General features: G+C 41.2%; 1 protein-coding gene across 1 annotated transcript; it reads right to left on the reverse strand.

Annotated features, from left to right (window-relative positions):
• Positions 1-7,257: 7,257 nt before the first annotated feature.
• LOC101594432 (tyrosine-protein phosphatase non-receptor type substrate 1-like) lies at positions 7,258-10,789 on the reverse strand. Its single transcript, XM_012951293.2, is given in 2 exon segments — positions 7,258-7,846; positions 9,706-10,789. Coding segments are annotated over 2 exon segments (1,521 nt in total). The 3' UTR covers positions 7,258-7,409.
• Positions 10,790-21,872: the final 11,083 nt, after the last annotated feature.

Genomic DNA, 21,872 nt, shown 5'->3' on the forward strand with positions numbered 1-21,872 from the left:
AGGAAAGCTGCAGCATGAAAAACACCAGCTCTAGCTCACACACCAAAAAGCAGCAAGCAAGAATGGGCAGAAAGCAGCAGGGATCCCACCAGAGTTCAGCCTTCTCTGCATACCTCTGGGCTGGAAACCAGACCCTCCCCCAAACACACCTTAGGGCTGGACCCTACAATCCACTCCCAGTGACACCTCATCCAGCTAGGCAGCTGGAGACCCAAGTTACAAGCTTTAATAAAACACCTGAGTCTACAGAAAACATACATTCAAAGTTCCACACCATCCATGTCCTGCAGCTCCAAGACTGGCTTCCAATACCACCATTGACCTCATTGAAGGGTTAGTGACTCCCTGAAAACCAGAGGGAACTAAAGGGTTAATGACTGTCCCTAAGACTAGAAGACCTCAGAGAAACATCAGAGGCAGCCATTCACAGACTAGCATTCTCAGACTAGCTTGACAACTCCTGTGATTAATGTACTTCTCTTAATTCAGAAGGCCTTGAAGGAACAGAAACCAATTGAGTTATCCTCCCTTAGACAATTCTTACTGAATAAAAGACTATTATGAGCAAAGACACAAATAGCTACAAATTCCTTATCTACTTCCCTTGGACCTGCACCTGTCCACTCTGTTTTCCTTAGGATCCTCCTTATAAGCTTGAACCCATCCTGAAGGAAGGCTGTAGACCTTTGCTGTGCTTCAATAAACAGTCTCTGTCTGTTGAGATAAAATCTGGTGTTTTCCTTTGATTTTCTCTTTTGCCTTCTTTACATAAACAAGATTGATAAACTTTTAGCTAGAAAAAGTAAGAGAAGGCATAAATAAATAAAATGAGAGATTAAATAAGTCATTAAAAATTGATTCCACGTAAGCACTAAGGAAATACTATGTGAAAAAAAATAAAAGAATCTAAAAGAAATGAACTTCTGAAAATATACAACTAGCCAAAACTTAATCAAGAAGAGGAAGGAAACTTACCTTGACCAAATAGTCAGTAATGACATTTAAGGAGTAATTAAATCTATCCGAAAAGATCTAGGTTGAGGGTTTATTTTCGAATTCTAAAAGACATCTTAAATACTAATTCAAAGTCTTTTTCTTTTTACCAATTCTCTTCAAACTATTAAGAATTCTTCTTAAACTATTTAAATAGAATGAACTCTGTCCATCTTTCAGGCCCTCATCATCGTGATTTTAAAACCAGATAAATTATAATAAAAGAAAAGACACATAAGCCCACCTCTATGAAGAACACAGGTGCCAAATGTGGGCTAGCAAACTGAATTCCAAAACACATCACCCCACAACTAAGTGGGAGTCTTCCCAGAGATGCAAGGATATTTCATCATATATAAATCAATAAACATGCTATAACATACCAGAAGCTATTGGCTAAAAATCATTCTGTAGGATTCATCCTCTCTTTCTGATCCAAATTCCCAGCTAAGTGGATGAAGAAGCAGCGTATTGCAGGTACATATAAATGATCTACAGTCACTGTTAAACAGAATGGGGGAGACATCAAATTTTGAGAGTAATAATAGACCACTTGCAGTCTTGGCAAGGACAGTTAAACCAGAGAAAAACACGAAGTGCTTTAGTACATAGATGAGTGTGGGAAGTCATCCATGTTTGCAAATAGCATGCTTTATATGTACAAAAATTAACTACACTATAAAAAAATCCAATAGCACTTTTAAATGAATTCATTAAAGTTGTGGGATACAAGGTCAACATGCAACAAATAGGATTTTTTTAAGATTTAAAGTGTTGTGTTAAGAAAATAAATTCACTTCATAGGGACAGTTCAAAAAATGCTCTATTTAGAAGATATGACATCATAAGAAAGAAAAAATATTTAGGATCATCATTCAATAAATGTTCAATTTTGCTTTATTCATTCAAAGAATATTGTCTTTTTCAGAGAATGACAGCTATCTGGTCACACTTAAACCATGTGTCCACACTTGACCAGAGACCTCACTCATATTGTAAGTTTGAACATTTTCCCAGCTCTACTTGTAAGTCATCTCATTTATCTTAGTGCATAAGAACTACATAGGTTTGTTTTAAACTATCTCCTCCTCCTCTTCTTCCTCCTCCTCTTTTTCTTCCCTTTCTTCTTCTTCTCCTTCTCCTCCTCCTCCTTCTTCTTCTTTTTGTTTTATTGTAGATCTAGGCTGGCCTCAAATTCATATTGCTCCTACTACCTCAGCCTCTTAAGCACTGGGATTAAAGGCATATGCCACCATGCCTGGTTTGTTTTAAATATCTTAAATATCTGAAACAAATTACAGAATTTCTTAAGAGTATAGGTATTCTGGTTAAGTACCCAAAGTGTGGTCAGGTGAAAAGCAAAATTAATAATAAAATGCAATCCACAAGAAAAATATTTTTTTCTCAAAGAAGAGTCTAGCCATTCTGTAGAGATATATCATTTCTGAGTCCCAAATGGAAGGAATGGAGTAATTTATCAATTTTGCTTCTACTGTGTGCCTTTAAGCTACCTTACTTCAAAACAGAAAAACATTTATAGAATGTAATATTGAGTAACAGAACTGAAGTTAATTGTTACAGGCTATTAAACTCTGCATATTAAATGGTTGCATCTTAATTATTTATACAGATTGTTAGCCCAATAACACACAAATAGAGTACAGCATCTGGAAATTTATCTCATCCAATGTTCAGAGATAAACAGGTTAGCCATTCTTCTCAGCATTTCTGCAGGCCAGTCCTTGTTTACACTGAAATCTGATGGAAATCCACGTGTCCCTTTTTCCAAGCTGCTGCATGAAGAGGCTGCTGAAGAACATCACTACACAGCACACTGTGACATGAGGACGCCTGCGTTCACCAGTTCAGGCACACTTCCAAGAGATCCCCAACAGTCCTGTTTTACTTCTGTCCAGGATGCTGGGTGTCATATATCGGATATAAGCACATGTAGTTATAAGCAGCAAGATTACCACCGACAGACTCTGGAAATGGTGAGGCTGGCGGAGCCCCAGCCACATCACCCTTCTGTGACTGCTGGAAAACTTTAGTGTACTGTCACAAGAAACATTTTCCCTGAGGAGATGTGAACGCATGTCCTTTCATCCCACCTGGGGTTCAGATGGCAGAACTAAAGTACAAGTGCACCAAATCCAGCTTTGGTGAACCAGTGTTTATTGGGGTTACTTACAGAGGTTACTTACAGAGCAAGGCGAGGTATTGCTTACAGGAGCATGATTGACTTAAAGGCAGCTGCACCACTGAAAATCCCACCCTAGCGGTGGCAGCTCATGGAAGTGTGTCCCTGAAGCCCACTGCACAACCTGCAGACGGCCCCACCAGTCAAACAGTACACAAAATGTTTCCTACTTTTTATATGTTGATTTTGGATCCTGCAACTTTATTGAGTTCATTTCCAGGTGCTAATGGATTTTTGATGGGCTTGTTTTCCCCTTAAATAACCTGAAGGTGAGGTCTTGCAACCTTTTCCCAGACTTCCCAGTAATTTTTGTGTACCAAAATGAACTTGTTTTAAAATAGTAACTACAAGAAATCAATTCTATTTACAATAACTACAAAAATTAAAACATGGGGGATGACTTTAATCATGGAATGGAAATATCTCTACTTTGAAAATGAAAAAAAAAAAAACCCTGATGAAAAGAAGTTTACAGAGTACAGAAAACATGGCATGATGTCTTGAATTCATGAGCTAGATTAATATTATTAATATGACCATTGTACTCAACATGATGTATAGAGTCAATACAATTACCACCAAAATATCAATGACTTTCTTCAAAGAAATAGAAAAGTAAAAGTTCATATGATTCCACACACACACACACACACACACACACACACACACACACACACACACACAAATCACAGAATGGCCAAACTAATCCTGCTGAAACAAATAAAGGAAATGTTAGAAGAATTGCTTGAAAACATTGGACTAAATACATACTATAAAATGATAATAACTAAACAGTATGGTATTGTTAAAACAATCAAATACACAGAAAATCAATAAGTCTCTCCTCTATTTGAATGCCATGATCCTTCCCTCCTCTTATGATGGTCTTCTATAGGTAGTGCCAGACATTATGAGGTCATGGATAGCGAGGCCAATTTTTTTGTCTGGAGGGAGCATGTTGTAAGGGGCCCAACCCTTCCTTTGGCTCTTATATTCTTTCTGTCACCTCTTCCACATTAGACTCTGAGCCTTGGAAGGTGTGAGAAATCAAACCATACTTTCATGGCTGTCATTTTTTCTTTTGCCAAACTTCATATATTTCATATCCTTCTGCTCTGTATTTTCATCCACCAAATGTACTGCTCCATTATTTTAAAATTCAATGTTGTTCACATTCTCAGGATATGGACACAATGTAGCCAGTTTCTTTGCTAGATATCACATGAGCTGCCTCTAGCCCAGTTCCCAACAAAGTCCAATTCCTCCCTCTGAAACATAATAAGCTGAGCCTCCAACCCCCACATTTCTCTCTGCACTTTGATCATATAATTTCTCACCAGAATGGCTCATTAACCTCTATTTACAGCATTGTAAAGTTTTTGTAGTAAAAAGCTACAAAAATTTCTGTATTTCTCCTGCAAACCAGCTTCCAAATACTAAGTACCACATGGAAAGGTTTATCACATCAGTGGCCTAGCTTCTTACTGAGATTTTTTTTTTTTTTTTGTAGCAGTTACATTGTCATTGCTCAAACAAAATACTCACCACGTGTAGGCTAGGAAAGGAAAGGGTTTCTTTCCAGCTTATAGCACTGAGGAGAAGTTTTATTATGGTTGGAAAAGCATGGCAAGAGCAGATAGCTGGCATCACATCTCCATATCAGTAGAGAGGAAGTAGAGAGAGTTAAATGGGGCAAGTGGGGCTGGGATATAATACTCCAAGATACCCACAATGACACACTTCCTTCAGCAAAGTCTCACCTCCCAAAGTCTCAATAACCGTTCCAAACAGTGGCACAAACTAAGGATTAATTATTCAGACACATGAGACTATGGAGGACCTTTTAACATTCAAACCATCATAATGAGCATGAAATTCCCAACACATAAAAGTATAAATACTTACAAATAATCATGTGTCAATGAAAATTAAACATTCATGAGAAGCTCAGATAGTCCCTCAATATTATGAACAGTGCAATTTCATTTCTTTGAGAAACTCACTTTCCCATTCCCTATAATGATTACTTCAAATCATGCTCATATATATTTGAACACTTTTTGTGTACCATGAATGAAGCTGTTTGTTGTTTTATTGAGAATTTTGAAACCACCATATGCAAACTTCTTCCACTTCCTAACCCCAGACCAACGAAATCTTCTCATCATGAGAGCTGTCTCCCTCTTTATTTTTTTATTTTTTTTTCATTGTTACCCAGAAATCTTTATTACAAAAATATTTTGCAAGCCAAAAAGATTAAGTTGCAACTATATACAAAACAGGGCTGCTTCTTTCCTAATGGTTCCCAAATAAATTCCAGAATCCATGCTCCTCCCACAAAGTTGTTTCTAAGAACCTCTATGCAAGTGTCAGGTCTTTCCAGGCTATCTGGCTGAAGCTATAGCTGTATGTCTTCCTGGCCCCATTCCCTTCTTTCCCCATCCAAAAATTAAGATAAAATTCAGATGGCACCAAGAAAATATTAAACTCTTGTGTGTGCATTTTTGTGCACACACTCACGTGCTGACTCAAGGCAGAGGAGAGGGAGATGGAAACTAACCCTTTGGAAATGAGAGACAGCCTAAGCAGGGACATCATGGCTCACAGATGCCACAGATAAGCTCTGGCTTGCTGGGTCAATGCTGCCAACAAGGCCTTTTGGCTCAGCTAACTCTTCGATGCCAGAACAGGAGCACTAGGTTTTCACCCCTAGAGAGCCAAGTCCTGCTGACAGTCCCATCACACACGCAGAAATGGGCAGGTCAGCTGAGCTGCTTCCTTGAACTACCTGAGCCACAAAACCCTCTAGCATCCTTGGGCCAGGGACATGAGCATCTTAACGTGTGAGTGCACATGTGAAGGCTGCAACATAGGTTTGTCCCCGGACCCAGCCAAGCCCTGGCACTCAGATGGAAGGGTGGGGTCAGAAGATAACTGGCTGAGAGCCTCTGTCCAGCCTTCAGAGACAGAGTAGTGGTCTGCCCTGGTCTGCAACTATACTGTTCCGGACTGTGTGACCCTAATGGAGGTTGACAGCAAGAATGGAAGACTCCTGCACAGATTAGTTTAGTGAGGTGGAATGGGGGTGCTCTCTCATGGTCCCTCCCTCCCATCTGCATAACCCTAAAGTGCTTGTAAGTGAAAGAGGGGTGTTACTGTCCCTCTCCCCTCTTTATGGAAGAACGGACGGGCATTAGAAGACAAGACTGCATGGAGAAGAGCAATGGGTAGGTTTGCATTTACCATGGGAGGCACAGGACGAGCCGCATGGCTCAGAGCGGACAGGACTCAGTTAGTCCTAGTGAGAAGGCTAGAGGTCTGAAAGGAATAAATGAGGGATCCTTCTTCCCAGTCCTCAGGGCTCTGGAATTTGGAGAAACTCCATTTCTGCTGTAAGAAAATCCCTCTAGGACAACAAAATGTTAAACCTCAGATTTCACAAGACCCAACCATTCAACACATGACAAAGAGCCAAGATGACGTTGCTGTTGTTTTAAGAATCAAAACAAAACAAAACACCACAGATCAAGTTTTCTAACACCTTTGCTTCAAGATTGCACAGTTCACATTTCTCAATAATTTACAGGCATCCGCAGTGTGATGCTGCTGAGTTAGTGCTGGCTGGAAGAAGCAAGCTGGGGCTAGAAAGGAAGCAGGGCATGATAAGCATGCCCAAGGAGTCTTTGCTGGCCAAGAAGAGGAAAGGGTTCCTTCCCTAGGACTGTAGTTAGCCAGCTAGGAAGAGGCCAGCACTGTAGGCTGCAAGCTCACCAAGTCTCTGGATGTGGGTCTGTTTTTGACTGTCTACTCCATGGATGGGGCAGCATGAACTAAAGGGAATCCTTCCCCATAGTCCCACGTGGGTGCAGGTGGTTGGAGATCAGGCTCCAGAGCATCAAGGAGACAACCTGGGGTATTCAAGACCATGACCCAGATCCACACATGATGGGATAGAGGCACAACACTTCCTGGATCCCAGGCAGTTCTGGCCAGCTCCCCAGCTGGTTCAGCATCACAGGCCTCCAGATGTGGGCAAGGTGGAGGGGTATGGCCACCCTCAATGTGCTGGAGAGCTGAGGGGTAGGCAGACAGAGCTACTCTCACTCCAGCCCCAGAGCCTGTGTCACCAGGCTTCCTAGGGACAGGACTGGCTGGCTATTCTCATCATGGACAAGAAAACTTGCGGGGATGGCCCAAGAGCCAACCACTGTCCCATTTATTTCTTCTGGATTTGGACACTGGCATACTCTGAGAAAGATGGCTCAGGCTTGGGGGCTGGCTGCTTGGGTGCCCGGTTGAGGTGGACCATGTCCAGATCGGTGTAGGTAAGGGTGTCCTCTGCTTTGGGCGGCAGGACTGTCTGAATGCTGGCATACTCTGTGTGGTTGTTAGGCTCAGCAGCCTGGGAAGTGGACTTCTTCTCCTTGGGCAGATTCAAGTCTGCATATGTGATGTCGTTAATGTCGTTTGTGTCCTGGATCTGGGTTATTTCTCTGGCATTCTTCTCAGGCTCATGTAACTTTGTGGAAGAAGTAGACCCCTTGGCTTTCTTCTGTTTGATCCGGAGGAGGTAGAGGACTGCCATGAGCAGAACCACCAGCAAGGCACACACCACACCTGCTGTGATGAAGACACTCCAGCTGACAGGCTCATCTGAGAATCACATGGAGACAGGCTTCATGCATGCAACTTAAAAACAGAGAGACAAGGCCTACTTCCCTGTTCTCACAACATGGGTATCCTTAGCTGAGAGCACCTGGCCAGGACTCCTTGGATGTCAGGAGCCACCTGGGTCTCCCCACACCTGCCCATGAAGGTCACTCATGAGCAGTACAAAACCCCTACTGAGGGCCAAAGGGAACAATATATGCTGCTGGCAGCCACAGAAGACACTATGCTGCAAGGCACACTTCTGTGAATAAAAACTCATCCTTTTCATCTGGAATGAATGAACCACAGGGTGACCACAATGGCACATGATCCATCAGAAACTGAAGCCAGGTGTAGTGGTGCATGCTTTTAATCCCAGCACTCGGGAGGCTGAGGTAGGACTGCCATGCGTTCAAGGCCAGCCTGCCCTACAGAGTGAATTCCAGGTCATCCTGGGCTTAAGAAAGCCAGACAGAAACTGAATCAGCAACTGTCAGCTGGGCTGGGAAGGACGGGAGTGAGCAAAGGATGTGCTACTGACCATGAGCCCCACAGAGCACCCATGGTGTACCACCCACTATGTGCCCAGGACTGGCCCAGAGTGGGGTCTATCAGGGCTAGGCAGAAGGTCCTAGGCCAAAGGATAGTACTGTCAGAGCATGGTTCTGAATCATAGAAACGTGGGCTCATATAAGTGCCCCTGACTAATCTTCATGCCGGCCATTGGGACCACATTCACTTGGCTGGTTTCCTGTGCTGCTACTGAGGCCAGTGATAATCTCTATCTCACCTGACAGCTCTGAAGATGACCCAATGAACCACTTACCCAACCCACTCTTATGCTTTCTTAGTGCCTACTGTGCTCTGCAGCTTTGGTGCAGAAATAGTCATGGTCCCTGCCAACTGAGGAGTGGTAAGGCTTATCTGCTTCACCAGAGGCTCAGAGTGAGGCACTGAGTTGCCCGAGGTCACATCTTAAGTCAGTGGCAAAGCAAACCATTGTGGACATCCATATAGTCTGTCTACCAAAACCACACATCCTACTAAAGCCAAGAATCAGTAAGACCAAGAGGGCACTGTGACACAGCCCTTGGGCTTCTCTGGAGCTTTCCTAATGAACGCATGCAAAAATGGCTTCTGTTCCCATCCATTCAAAGGTTATGCATAAAGCATCAGCTGTGGCAGTGACAAGTGATGGGGCATTTCACTGCAAGGCTACTGAAGCGCTGCCATTTTCAAGACAAAGAGTTCTACACTGACAACATATTGCAGAAGCTGAGAAAATGCTACTTCAATGCCCTGAATGATCTGAACTCTCATGGGACAATGGAAGCATGACATTGGTCCTAAATGTGAGTACCCTGGCCTAAAAGTGCTCTTTGGGTGACTGTCTCATGGAAAATCATGTGGATGACAGTGTGAACAAGGATGCTCATTGTAGTACTGACTGCCCTTGAACCAGACTGCCAGCATCTCATGGGGGAGGGGGCAGGCATGGGTGAGGACATGGCACAGAGCAGAGGTCAGACAGAGTGCAGAGCAGGGAAGGGCTGTAAGAGTGTAACAACTGCTAGGTGAAGAAGGCAGGAGGCAGAATGCAAGGAAAGGGTGATCCTTGCTTCCTCCCATCTCTCTTCTTAGTATTTGTTATGCAAAAAGGTTACCAAGATATGAGTTGCACTCACACCAGTGTTGACTCTGAGGGCATGGGAGCTGTGGGAGTGGAGATGACTGAAAATTCTACTTTATGTTTACAGACTTCTAAATTGTTCTATAAGCATCACATATGGCTTTTAATATTTAACAAAAAAGAAAATTAATATAAAATTTAAAGTGCCAGTCAGCAGTAGTGGAGGTCTCACCAAGGGCAGTATCCATGCCCTGCTCCTTCTGCTGGGCAGAGACTGCCAGGGTATGGTTTTTGGTGATCGTTGGCTGCCCATCGTGCTCCACCTGGCAGGTGAGCACTATATCTTCTCAATGGGCAGATGAGTTCACTAGGAGCCAGCTTGTCCGATTATAGATCCCATCTTTATTTTCTATGATAGTTGAGGCCACTTCTGTCAGGGATGTGTTTCCATTCTCCAACCACATCAGCTGGATTTTCATAGGGTAGAACTTCTGCACCTGGCAGGTGACATTCGCCTGGGTCCCTGTCATCGAGGGCTGTTGGGTGATCTCCAAGGTAGGTGGAACTCGAGTAGTATCAGACAAGTTAGCCGTCCCACGAAGAGGGCCTCCCTGCAAGGTGATGTGGGTCACCTCACAGATGACCTGAGAATGAACGTCCCCAGGACCCAGCATCACTTGGGCTGTGCTGGAGACATTGTAGGAGACATTCTCTCCTGCCGGGTCCACTGTGGTCTGGAAGTGGGAGAGCTCCTTCCCATTTTCGAACCACTTCAGGGTGATGTTCCTCGGGGAGAAGCCATGAGACTTGCAGGTGAAGCCCACTGTCTGCTCAGGTGCAACCCTGGCCGCAGGGCCGGATACCACAGGTGGAGAGGGTCTGGCACACACAGAGAACTCCGTGCCTCCTCCAGTCTGAAACTCCTTGTCAGAGTCTGATTTCTGCAATTTCACACAGTAGTAGGTGCCAGCGTCTGCTGGGGTCACGTTACTAATGCGGATGGTAAAGTCCAAGTTGTTTCTCTTAGAAGTATTTGTTACATTTGTGACTCGGGGGAAGTGCTCTTTTGTGAACTTGTATATTACCTCCCGGCTCTGTTCTACCCCTCTGAACCACTGTATGGGCCCCACTGGAAGCTGGGAGGTCACAGTGCAATTCAGAGTGGCTGTCTCCCCAGAGGCAACAGACACTGTCTTCTCAGGCTGAATCACCTTTAGGTCCTCGTGTGCATCTGCTCCTGGCCAGAAGCAGGACGCGGCGAGCAGCAGGCAGAGCAGCGGCCCGAGGCGGCCGGGGACCAGGCCGGCGGGCTCCATGGGCCCCGGTTCGCACAAACTTGTTTTCCTATCCTGTCTCCCTCTTTAGATCTGGCCTGCATCTTCTGCACCTACACCTGTTGTTCCTAGAATTAAAATAATACCTCACTAGCATATATATTTCTTCTCTCTTATATATTGAATGAAACATTCAAATTCGACCTTTTCCATCATCACTTAAACATGCTCAAATTTCTTCCATATTAAAAATAATCATTCAGTTATGTATGATTAGAGAGAGAATATAAGAACTTCTGTGCTGGATACAGCTTCATGAAAGGAGTTTTAGTTCTTTAATTTATATACACTATGTGCATACTAGATATACTTGTGTGGTGGTTTGAATGTAAAAATGTTCCCACAGGCTCATGTGTTTAAATACTTCATCCCCAGATTATGGCATTGTTTGGGAAGGTTGTATAACTTTTAGGAGGGGGGGTTGTAGGAGGCCTTTAAGTTTTATAGCCAGGCCCCACATCTATTTACTCTCCTTCCTGAACTGAAGGATGATGCCAGCTCCACGCCTGACAGACCTTCTCAATCATGATGAAACTCCCTCTGGAAACTGTAAAAGCCAAATTAAATCCCTTTCCTTCTGTAAGCTGCTTCTGGTTGTGTATTTTGTGCCTGCAAAGAGAAAGTAGTTTATGCAGCATGCATCCATACAAATTGTGCCACTGTGAATATAAAATGCCTCCCATCATCTCAAGTGCTTGTAACTAAGCTTCCAAGTTAGCTCCTGGTTGATGAAGCCTTGGAGAGAGGCAGCCTTCTTGGAACAGTTGTGTCACTATAGGCAGGCCTTGAGGGTCAGCATTAGCTTGCTCTAACTGTTTTTAGGTGTATAATGAAGTGAGCCAGGTTCCTCTACCACGATGAAGTTTCCCCTAGAAATTGTAAGGCTGAAATAAGTCCTTTCCTCATCTAAGCTGCTTCTTATTGGATGTTTTGTCCCAGTAACTAAAAGGTAACCACAGATTCTGGGGAGATTGCTCAGTGGTTAAGGTGCTTGCTTGTAAAACCTGTTGGTCCAGGTTTGATTTCCCAGTTACTCAAATCAAGCCAGATGCACAAAGTGATGCATGCAACTGAAGTTTGTGCTGACAAAAGGCACTGGCATAGCCATTCTCATTCATATCCTCTCTCTCTCTCTCTCTCTCTCTCAAATAAATAAAATATTTTAAAAACATGTAACCACTGCACATACATGCATACATATTACATATACTCTTTTATATTTATGATTTTTACAATTAAAAATGTAGAAAAACTTCTCCCAACCTCATTGTTTTTCTTTCCACTATATATTACTCTTCTCCTTCACAACCAGGCGTATTGAAAGCAATGCTTGTAATTTCTGTCTCCATCTCCATTCTTTTACATGTACATGTTTGTGTGCACACATGTGTAGTATATATGCAAGTGTGTGTGCTCATATTTGTGTAGCCACATGTGTATGCCGGTGGTGTATGTGCGTGTGTACAGGGGGACCAGAGGTCAATGTCACTCGTTCTCCATCCAATTTTTTGAGACAGGGTCTCTCACTGTACCCAGAGCTCACTGATTCAGGCCAGGTTAGCTAGCCAGGAATCCCTAGAGACTCCTTCCCTCTGCCAGGGTTAAGGAAGCACCCCAACACCATACATTTACATAAGCACTGGGGATTGGGTGCTCATGGTCCTACATGAGGTGCTTTACTGGCAGAGCCTCCCCAAGCCCTCCACCTTCTCAATTCCTAATCTTTCCTCAACTCATTTTAGGCTTCCTGCCCTGGCTTGACACTCCCTGGCCATTTCTATGAACCACCTGTGATAAATTCTACAGTAACCTGTCTCTCCTTAGACACACTTGACCTTACCTTACTTCATGATTCAGCTGTGTTCTTCAGTTTTCTGACTTCTTAATGACTATTACTTAGACCAGTTATATTCACTAGAGTTGGTTTGCACAAGGCAAAAGCAAGACAAAACACACTTCACAGATCAAGCAATTCCCAGAACTAGAGTTCATTTTAAAAACTCCAGTCAGCAGTGTGATCAAATAGCATTCGAGGGCTGGAGAGATGGCTTAGCGGTTAAGCGCTTGCCTGTGAAGCCTAAGGACCCTGGTTCGAGGCTCGGTTCCCCAGGTCCCACGTTAGCCAGATGCACAAGGGGGCACACGCATCTGGAGTTTGTTTGCAGAGGCTGGAAGCCCTGGCGCGCCCATTCTCTCTCCCTCCCTCTATCTGTCTTTCTCTCTGTGTCTGTCGCTCTCAAATAAATAAATAAATAATTAAAAAAAATAGCATTCAAAACAGAAAACGGAAGTGAGGCAAAAAATTTTTGAATTGGCTTAGTCAACTAGGCAACGGCTTGCAGCTTAGCTAATCGGCAACAGAAGTTCAGTTACTGTGATGAAATTCTATATTGGTTGGGCCTGTTGGGCTCAGTGCAGGAGCCTAATTGAAAGAAATAGTGTCATTCATTTTTATTTAATATGTCCACCTTGTAGTTGGCCTCTTGCTGACATGAGAGTGGGGTGGACACCTGCAACATTGTCACCACTCTTAGCCATCATCATCTTGGGTTTTTGGTGTTAACAAGGTCCTCATAATTATGAATTCAAGTTCTTGTTTTGTCCATTCAGGGAGAGACTAGCTTTCAGCAAATGGCTGCTCACCAAAGAGACTATGAGAAGGATAGCACCAGGAGTTTGGAACATACATCTTATCCAAGGTCCCCATTAATCAAACCAATCCAAAGTGAAGGATAAGAACCACAGGAGCCTGTCCACTAAAACTAAAGAACTTGTTTATTAATTTTTTTGTAACTGAGTCTCTATAATACCCAATGCATTTATCCATATGAAACAAAATATTGACAAATCTATAGACATCTCCTTGATCAGCTAGCAAGCAACTTAGCATCCCATAAATAATTAAATTCAAGCTGGGGTTAGAAAAAGTATCTATAATTGTCTAGGCAATCACTTCCATAAAGGGACCACTAGAAACAAACTACTACATCATGGTGTTAACTAGACTCAGTCTCTGATTGGACCAAAAATCCTTTGATTACATAAGGATTCAAGCTCAGCATGAAAAAGATAGAACACCCATTAAGTTATGCAAACATTCCTGGTTAAGAACTCTAATTATTGCATTATATCACCAAACAAAAAAGGCAGACATAAGCAAAGAAAAATTAAGAGAGTAAATGTCTACATGACATATGGTCTTAGTTGGGTATCTTATAAAGATCCTTTTCACATTTAGTCATGTCATAACTTAGGAGAACTAGAAATATATGATTCTATTACTAAAGACATCACCCTTTCTAAGACTGTTTCACATATTATATAAATTAAACTTACTACAGTATCTTTGGCTAAGGAAATATAACTGGCCTTGCCAATTTCAATAAGGTATTATTTATCTTTTTCACGTTTCCAAAAAAATATGGATGATAGATATAATGGCAATGTTACTAGGTTCATAGCACCCTGTTTAGCAATTTTATAACAGCTGTAACTATAATTGTTTGCTCAATAAACTTTCCAATAACATTTTGGCTTGTCTTTTGTGGCTCTGGGAATTGAACCCACGTTCATCCTGTCAATCAACTTTTACTACTACTATAACATGATAATTTCTATATGGAAAGATTTCATATAATAAAAGAAAATAATATATTTTGGTAACATATTCCTTTCCTATAAAAGGTAGCAACTGAACCAAATCCCTTTGTAGAAATATTCAATGATCCATCAGGCAGCAGAAATACCACATTGGGAGTTCTGATTTCCTGTTCTGATTACACTTTGGACAAACCCAGCAGCATTGGCCTCAAGCCTTTGTGGCTATATTAGAACACTTACCACAATTACGTCTTACTATAATTTGCATCACTTTATTTATTCCATGATGATTATGCAAGAATGAAAATGTTAACAATTCAGAAATGGCCAGCCAGCCATTTAGGACCTATGTGTTTATGCTTGCTGTGTGGCTCTTCCTGGGGGAACATTTCTCTTCATCCCAGGCAGAGAAAGCAACAACAGACCAAAGAAATCATCCAGTGAAGTCCAGCTTGGTGAACCAATGAAGTTGAATGTGGGTGGCTTATAGGAGCATGATGAGGAGTTACTTAGAGAAGCATGGGTAGCTTATGGGTGTTACCCCACCAAGGAGCCTGCCTTTACCCCAACTGTCAATCTCATATCTCCTGAAAGGAAAGTTTCATGAGCTTTCCCCAACTTCTATAAGGGAATTTTAATGGGCCCAATCTTGTGATGTTTGGTGTGGGGAAGACAGATGCTCTGATTTGAAGACAATGACCATGTAGTAACTAGAGGATAGAGTTCCACAATAATTGAGTGGGTATCCTTTCAAATATCATTTTTCTTTTTTCCAGCTTAGGTGAAAGTGGTATTATTGAATAGGATATCATAGATTATCAACCTTGAGGACATCATTCAAATTGTGTAGCATAACAGTCTCAGCATTAGCTGACTCAGCATGAAAATACTCTAAAGAATTTCTCTAATATTTAATCAATTCTTATTATTTTTGATATTGAGCTACTGAACTAATGGACTAGTTTTTCCTCTAGAGTTCTAGGAATTCTTACTCAGTCCAGCGGTATGAACACAAGGCCATCAGCACCCTTCCCATGAATCTCACTGAAGGTGAAACACTTTACGAGTTTATTACAACAATGATATAGTTATCAGGGAAGTTTGGTTACTTTTATTTTATATAATATCTTTAGATAATAACTGGATTTTAGGGTACAAAGTTTCTATTAACTACACAGAAGTTTTAGAACTCATATTAGCATCATTCATAGAAATACAACTCAAAGACAGTTTAGAATCACATTTTATCCAATAACATTTGCAATACAATTTAAAACATCAAATAAGCCTAATTAATATGTCTCTTTCATATATTATAAGGGCCTTCTAATCTGTCCCTAAGATTTTCAAAGTCAAAAGATCTATCTAGAATTTGTGTGTTTGACACTTATCCAAAATATCAAAGGTTCAAACCAATTAAGTAAGAACATGTTATCATAAACAAGAATAAGTCAAACAAAATGACAGTCAAGACAATCAATAGACTTCAAAAACAAATAGAGAAAGCCACAGTGCAATAGGAATAATTCCAGCTCTTTAGTAGAGAGGAGTCAGTTTTCTTCAGTAATCAAAAGAACTAACTAAATTTTAAAGTTCTGGAATAAATGATACCTAAACCTCTGTATGTCAACTAAAAAAGTAAAATAAGAAAATAAACTAAAAGCACTGAGTTAAAGTCTAAAAATGGTGATTAAAACTAAAAATAACTCCTTATACAAGCAAAGCAAGACATATTTTTGATAAGTGTAACTATAGGGCATGAGAGGTATATTTTTAAGTGAAAAGGAAACTTTTTGATAGATAGGTATAAAGACTGGTCATTCCAACACAGGCAAGGAAAAGTACAGACAGAGAGACTGTATAAGGTTTGTGAAAGAAGGGAATTTTGTATATGGTCAAGCTAGTAAAATTAGAAATGAATTTTAAGTTGTATATAAGTGGAATGCTAATATAAAATATAACTTCCAAATTAAAAATTTTTTCTCTAAGTTAAAAACTTCTTGGAAAGTTGGCCTGTTCCTAATAGATAACAGATGGTAGTGAATACCAGGGAGACCCAAGACTCATCAAAATGACTAAAAGAGAATTCCCAGGGCAAGTGCTGCAGGAGTCACCTCTATCACATGTGCCAGGACTCAGGGATCGTTGCAGAGACTGTATTGGAAAGAATGAGTACTGTTCTTACTGCTGGCCACAGAACTGTCTCTGTGGAGATGCTGGTGGACACTGAGGAGACTCAAAACTCCTCAACATAGAAGATAAGAGACTGTAACTGTCAAGAGCTCAGCACTGAATGATATTTTACCAGGCTCACCAGGATTCAGGAAACAACATGGAAAGGGGCAAATAGAAGATAAGAGACTGTAACTGTCAAGAGCTCAGCACTGAATGATATTTTACCAGGCTCACCAGGATTCAGGAAACAACATGGAAAGGGGCAAATAGAAGATAAGAGACTGTAACTGTCAAGAGCTCAGCACTGAATGATATTTTACCAGGCTCACCAGGATTCAGGAAACAACATGGAAAGGGGCAGAAAGAATGCCAATAGCCACAGGGTACAACAGCATACTTTGAGGTACTATCCTCCTGACATGAACTGATTAGTGCATTCAGTAGTTATTGATTTTCCCACAATGCCAGCATGGTTCTGAGCCCATCAATATTTTGACATGGAGGATGGAGTAGGACAAAAGGAACAGGACAACCAAACAAATAATGGACTATTTTGAAAGATAAGGATTCCCAGGGTAAAGGGGGCAAGGCAGAAGGGACACAAAGTAAATAAACAAACAAATGCATAAATGGTATAAAGATACAGAACATGTTCAAATTACCGTATGTTCATATGTTAAAATTCTCAATAAAATTCAAAAATAAAACAATAATGACTAAAAAGAGAATTTAAGCAACCCAGTCAAATGTGGCTATAGAATTGGACAGAGGATTACCCAGAGAAAAAATACATATGGATAATAAGTATTTTAATAAGTGTTCAATATTTCTAGCCATCAGGGAAATGTCAATTAAAACTACATTCAAATTCCCACTCACTAACAAGAATAACAACAAACGCTGAGGGAAGAATGAAGATAAAAGAACTCTTATTTACTGTTGGTGGGAGTGTAAAGTGGTACAACCATTATGGAAGTCAGTGAGGAGGCTTCTCAGAAAGCTAAATGAAGAACTACTTTATTACCCAGCTTTGCCCCTGAGCATATGCCCTAAGGGCGCGATACTGAAGAGATGCTTTTTTATTCATGTTTACTGATACTCTATAAGTAACAGCTAGGAGATGAAATCAACCCAGATGTCCAGCACCTTACAAATCAATGATGAAGACATGGTACCTACACACAATAGAGGTTTACTTAGCTATAAAGAAAAATAAAATTCTGAACTTCGCAGGAAAGTTGGTGGAAATATTAAACTAAGCAAGGTGGACCAGGCCTTTGCCAATGTAGACAGTTCATGACTTACAAAGGTTTGACTTAATGATTTTGATTTTAGGATGGTGTGAAATATGCATTCAGCAGAAACTGTAGCTTAAATTTGGATCTTTCCCCAGACTAATGAGATGAGTCTCTCCCGAGATGCTGGATAGCAGCAATGAGTTGGCTCCCGCTCAATGCCACTGAGGGCAAACAACCAGCATTCTACACAGCACCTGTGATGTTAATGATGCTTGGTAAGGATATTAATCAAGGTTCTCTACAAGAATAGAAGAGATAGAATGAATATATATTATAAATTGGATTTATTAGACAGACTTATAGGCTACTGGCTGGGCAGTCCAATAATGGCTATCTGTAGACCAGGGAGTTTGAGAATCCAGGAGCTGCTCAGTCCCTGAGGCTGGATGCCTTTGTAGTCCTAATCTGGCACTGAAGGCTTGAGGGTCGGTTCCCTGAAAAACTAGTGATCCTGATTCTGCATAGGTGGTTGAGAAAGCTGGATTCAAATGTTTGCAAACAACTGAAGCAACAGGAGAGATGAACTCACCAGCAAGCAGCAAGGTCAGCCAGGCACAGAGGCCTTTTTGTGGAACCACTTTCAATGTAGGTTTCCACTAGAGGCTGCCCACTCTGAGAGAAGGTGTGCCTATCTCAGTCCTTTCTGGAGATGCCCTCACAGACTTGCTCAAGACATGTGACTCTTATTTAACTCCTGATCCTATCAAGTTAATAATGGAAATCAACTGTCACAGTAGGTTAGATGTATTAAATGCATTTTAACTTTTCATGTATTCAAGTTATGATGGGTTCATTAGGGCATAGCTACACAAATTGATAAGGATATAAATGAAAATTTAAATATTTAAAGATGTTTTGAAGTAGACTACTGTTATAAATCTGAGGTTTAGGGCTGAGGATATAGCTCAGTGGTAGAGGTTTAAGATAAAATTTGGAGAATTTAGTATAACTTGATTAATAATTTCTAAAGATTTATATAAAGAAAGAAAGGTATATTTGGTAGCACAGATGTGCTAACTCCCACATAGTACATGGATTTTTTTAATAGCTTATTTGTTGGTAGAAAACAGTATAAAATATTTGAAGGAACTTGCATTTTTTTTTTCAGAGAATTGTGGCTAATTAGAACTTCTGTTTTGTTTTGCTCCCTGATCCTCATTTGCCTCAGAAGAAATTAAGTGACATTAAAGTAATTTGTTTGTTGTACTGGAGGTATTTTAATACCTACTTTATATAAGAGCATCAAACATTGTATTAAAATACATTAAATTTATGCACAATTTAATGCATTTTTTAGTGGTCAATGGCTCAGTTTAAAACAAAGCTCTTGACTTCTACTTATATTTCATAATGCATCAATAATGCATTATTAATGTAGCTAGAAATTTATTTTTAGAGTTGGTTAAGTTAGAAAAGGGCATTCATACAGGGAAAATTTAATAAGACCATTAGTGGGATTAAATTGTAGATCATTGGCCTAATTTGAAGACATAACTATGAGTCTGTGCTTGATTATTTATGCCTGAAATGTACAAGGGAGTCAAAATATATCTTTTTACAGACATCCTAATTTCACTATTATTTGTGGCAGAGAATAAAATTTCAGTTCTTCTGCCTTCTAACAAAGAGGTAATTGTGAGAAATGGGCATAAGCCAATTGAGACCACAATTCCTGTTAAGCTCAATCAAATGGATATGTGGCTTGTCACCCTGATGATACTTGGAATGAACACAAGGACCTCAATAACGAGAACAAATCCAGCAGTTAAAATATATATCTTAGGTTATAAGACACTGCGATTGTGTGGTGCTATACACCATGTGAGTACTAGATGTAGTAAACATAGATCTAGACATAGTGGGGCTGATGAGGCATAAGAACAGGAGAAGATCAGCATCTGTGATGTTGATGCAGAAAATGAGTTCTGTAATCACACTAGTAACTCTGGGCCTATTTCAACCATTGTCAAAACCTATCACAGGGCTGGAAAGATGGCTTAGGGGTTAAGGTATCTGCCTGCGAAGTCTAAGGACCCAGGTTTGATTTCCCAGTACCTACATAAAGCCAGATGTACAAGGCAGTGTGTGCATCTACAGTTTGTTTGTAGTAGCTGGAGGCCCTGACATGCCCATTATCTCTCTCTCTGACTCTTTCTTTCTCTTTCCCTCAAATACATAAATAAATAAATAAATAAAATTTAAAAAACCTATCAGAATTCACATTTTGGCTCATCAGCTATTTAAAATGAAATTTAGAGGGAAGACAGACAAATCTGATATAAAGTTTGATTTAGGAAATCTGCCTTGCATGGATGATGGCCTGGAGTTGTGCTGCATTCTTCAAACTCTATGTGAAGAGAGGTATCTGGTATTTGAAAACTATCATCAAGCTAATGTGATATTAAAGCAATTTGATACAGAATTTTGGTTATTTACTTTCATGAGTAGCAAACTATGACAGACCAGATGGATTACACTATTTTTCTGTATTGATTGTGAAAATATAGTTAGCCATTATGAGAAAGAATGGTATACAAGTAAGAAATGGTGGGCATGGCCAGTGGTGTTGGGGATGAAAGGAGTGGGCACAATACCACTTGCCTGTTGAATGAGACACTGAGATCTTGATCTGTGACCCTCTGCATGCTTCAGGGAAGTTTGGTGACCCTGGGAAAGGCCCTTTGAAGCAGCTGTGGGAGTAAAGGTTGGCCTACTGGGTGGGTTCTGGCACCAAACATTCTCTACAATTCCATACTCATAAGATCAATACATTTGGGGTTAGTGTGCACAAAAACATGACTGTTGGTCATGAAAATGTTTGAAATCAAAGTGATTTCCCCTGTCCTCTTTTCCCATTCCTGCAGCATTACTGCAGTGTTATGGGGAGAAATCCAGATCTGCTAAGATCCACTTTGGCATGTTTCTTGGTCTCTTTATCTGCATATGGTGTTTGGCAAAAGAGATTCACTTCCTCTATGAACATCAGTACAGCACCAGTGTGCAGGCTCAAATGTTTGTAATGAGACCTCGGGAAGAAGTCAGGGAAACCCAGCTGAGCCTTTTGAGGAAGTATCCCTAGTTTCTGCCACCATGCCTAGCATAATGGAGGCTCATGAGATAATTTCATGTGTTTTCAACAAATATTTATAAAGTGCCTTCTAAATCCAGCTAAAGTGCTTGATCAGCAGTCCAGAGTGGCTAGAATGGGCCATATGGCAACCTGCACATGGGAACTGATTTGTCTCTTGTTTGGAGTGCCCTAACACAGGGCCCTACAGAAAGAGAGGAGAAACCCCTCTGCTACCTGGGCAGGGAGGAAAAACTGATGTCTGCAGAGGGAACTACAGCTGATCAGAGCCTGAGCAGTGGACATTCAGGGCTGATGTCCTGAGCATGCCTTTGGCCTGGTAAGGCCCAGGACATTTTGGTCTGCTCTAACTTGTACCCTCATGGTGAGAAATCCCATGGAGATGCTAAGGTTCAGAAAGCCTCTTCCTTTACGGAGGGGACTTGAGCCAAGTTCCAAGAGCAGTCTTTTCTGTGATTGTTGGCCAAGGGCAGGGATTAGCTTTCGTCTGACTTCTCTCTGAGGCAAGCTGCTGTTTACTTGACCTGTTGGCAACAGAGCCTTGTTTTGCTCAGGACCCCCAATGTTGGCCTTCAGTCCTAGGCGAATTGGCAGATAAGCAATCATTCCCAGACATGAGAGGCACGTGAAAACATGAGGCGCTTCAAGGTGACACAGGACACCGAGCCAGGAAGTGTTAGTGCTCACACTCTGGTGCTCTGGAGCCTCTGGGATCCTCTGGGTGGGTCTTCTGCTGGTCTTGGTGAGGGATCTTTGGGTGCATGCAGCCACGGAGTCGTTTGGATATTTGGACGTTTGGATCTTTCCTTTTCCAAATGCCTCAGGATCTTTCCCTTCCCATGTAACATCTCCATAACCTTTATTTATTTATGTTTGTATTTTATCAGCAGGGCAGGTGTGCCAG

The sequence above is a fragment of the Jaculus jaculus genome, chromosome 16 (genome assembly GCF_020740685.1).
Source record: "Jaculus jaculus isolate mJacJac1 chromosome 16, mJacJac1.mat.Y.cur, whole genome shotgun sequence".
Lineage (NCBI taxonomy): Eukaryota > Metazoa > Chordata > Mammalia > Rodentia > Dipodidae > Jaculus > Jaculus jaculus.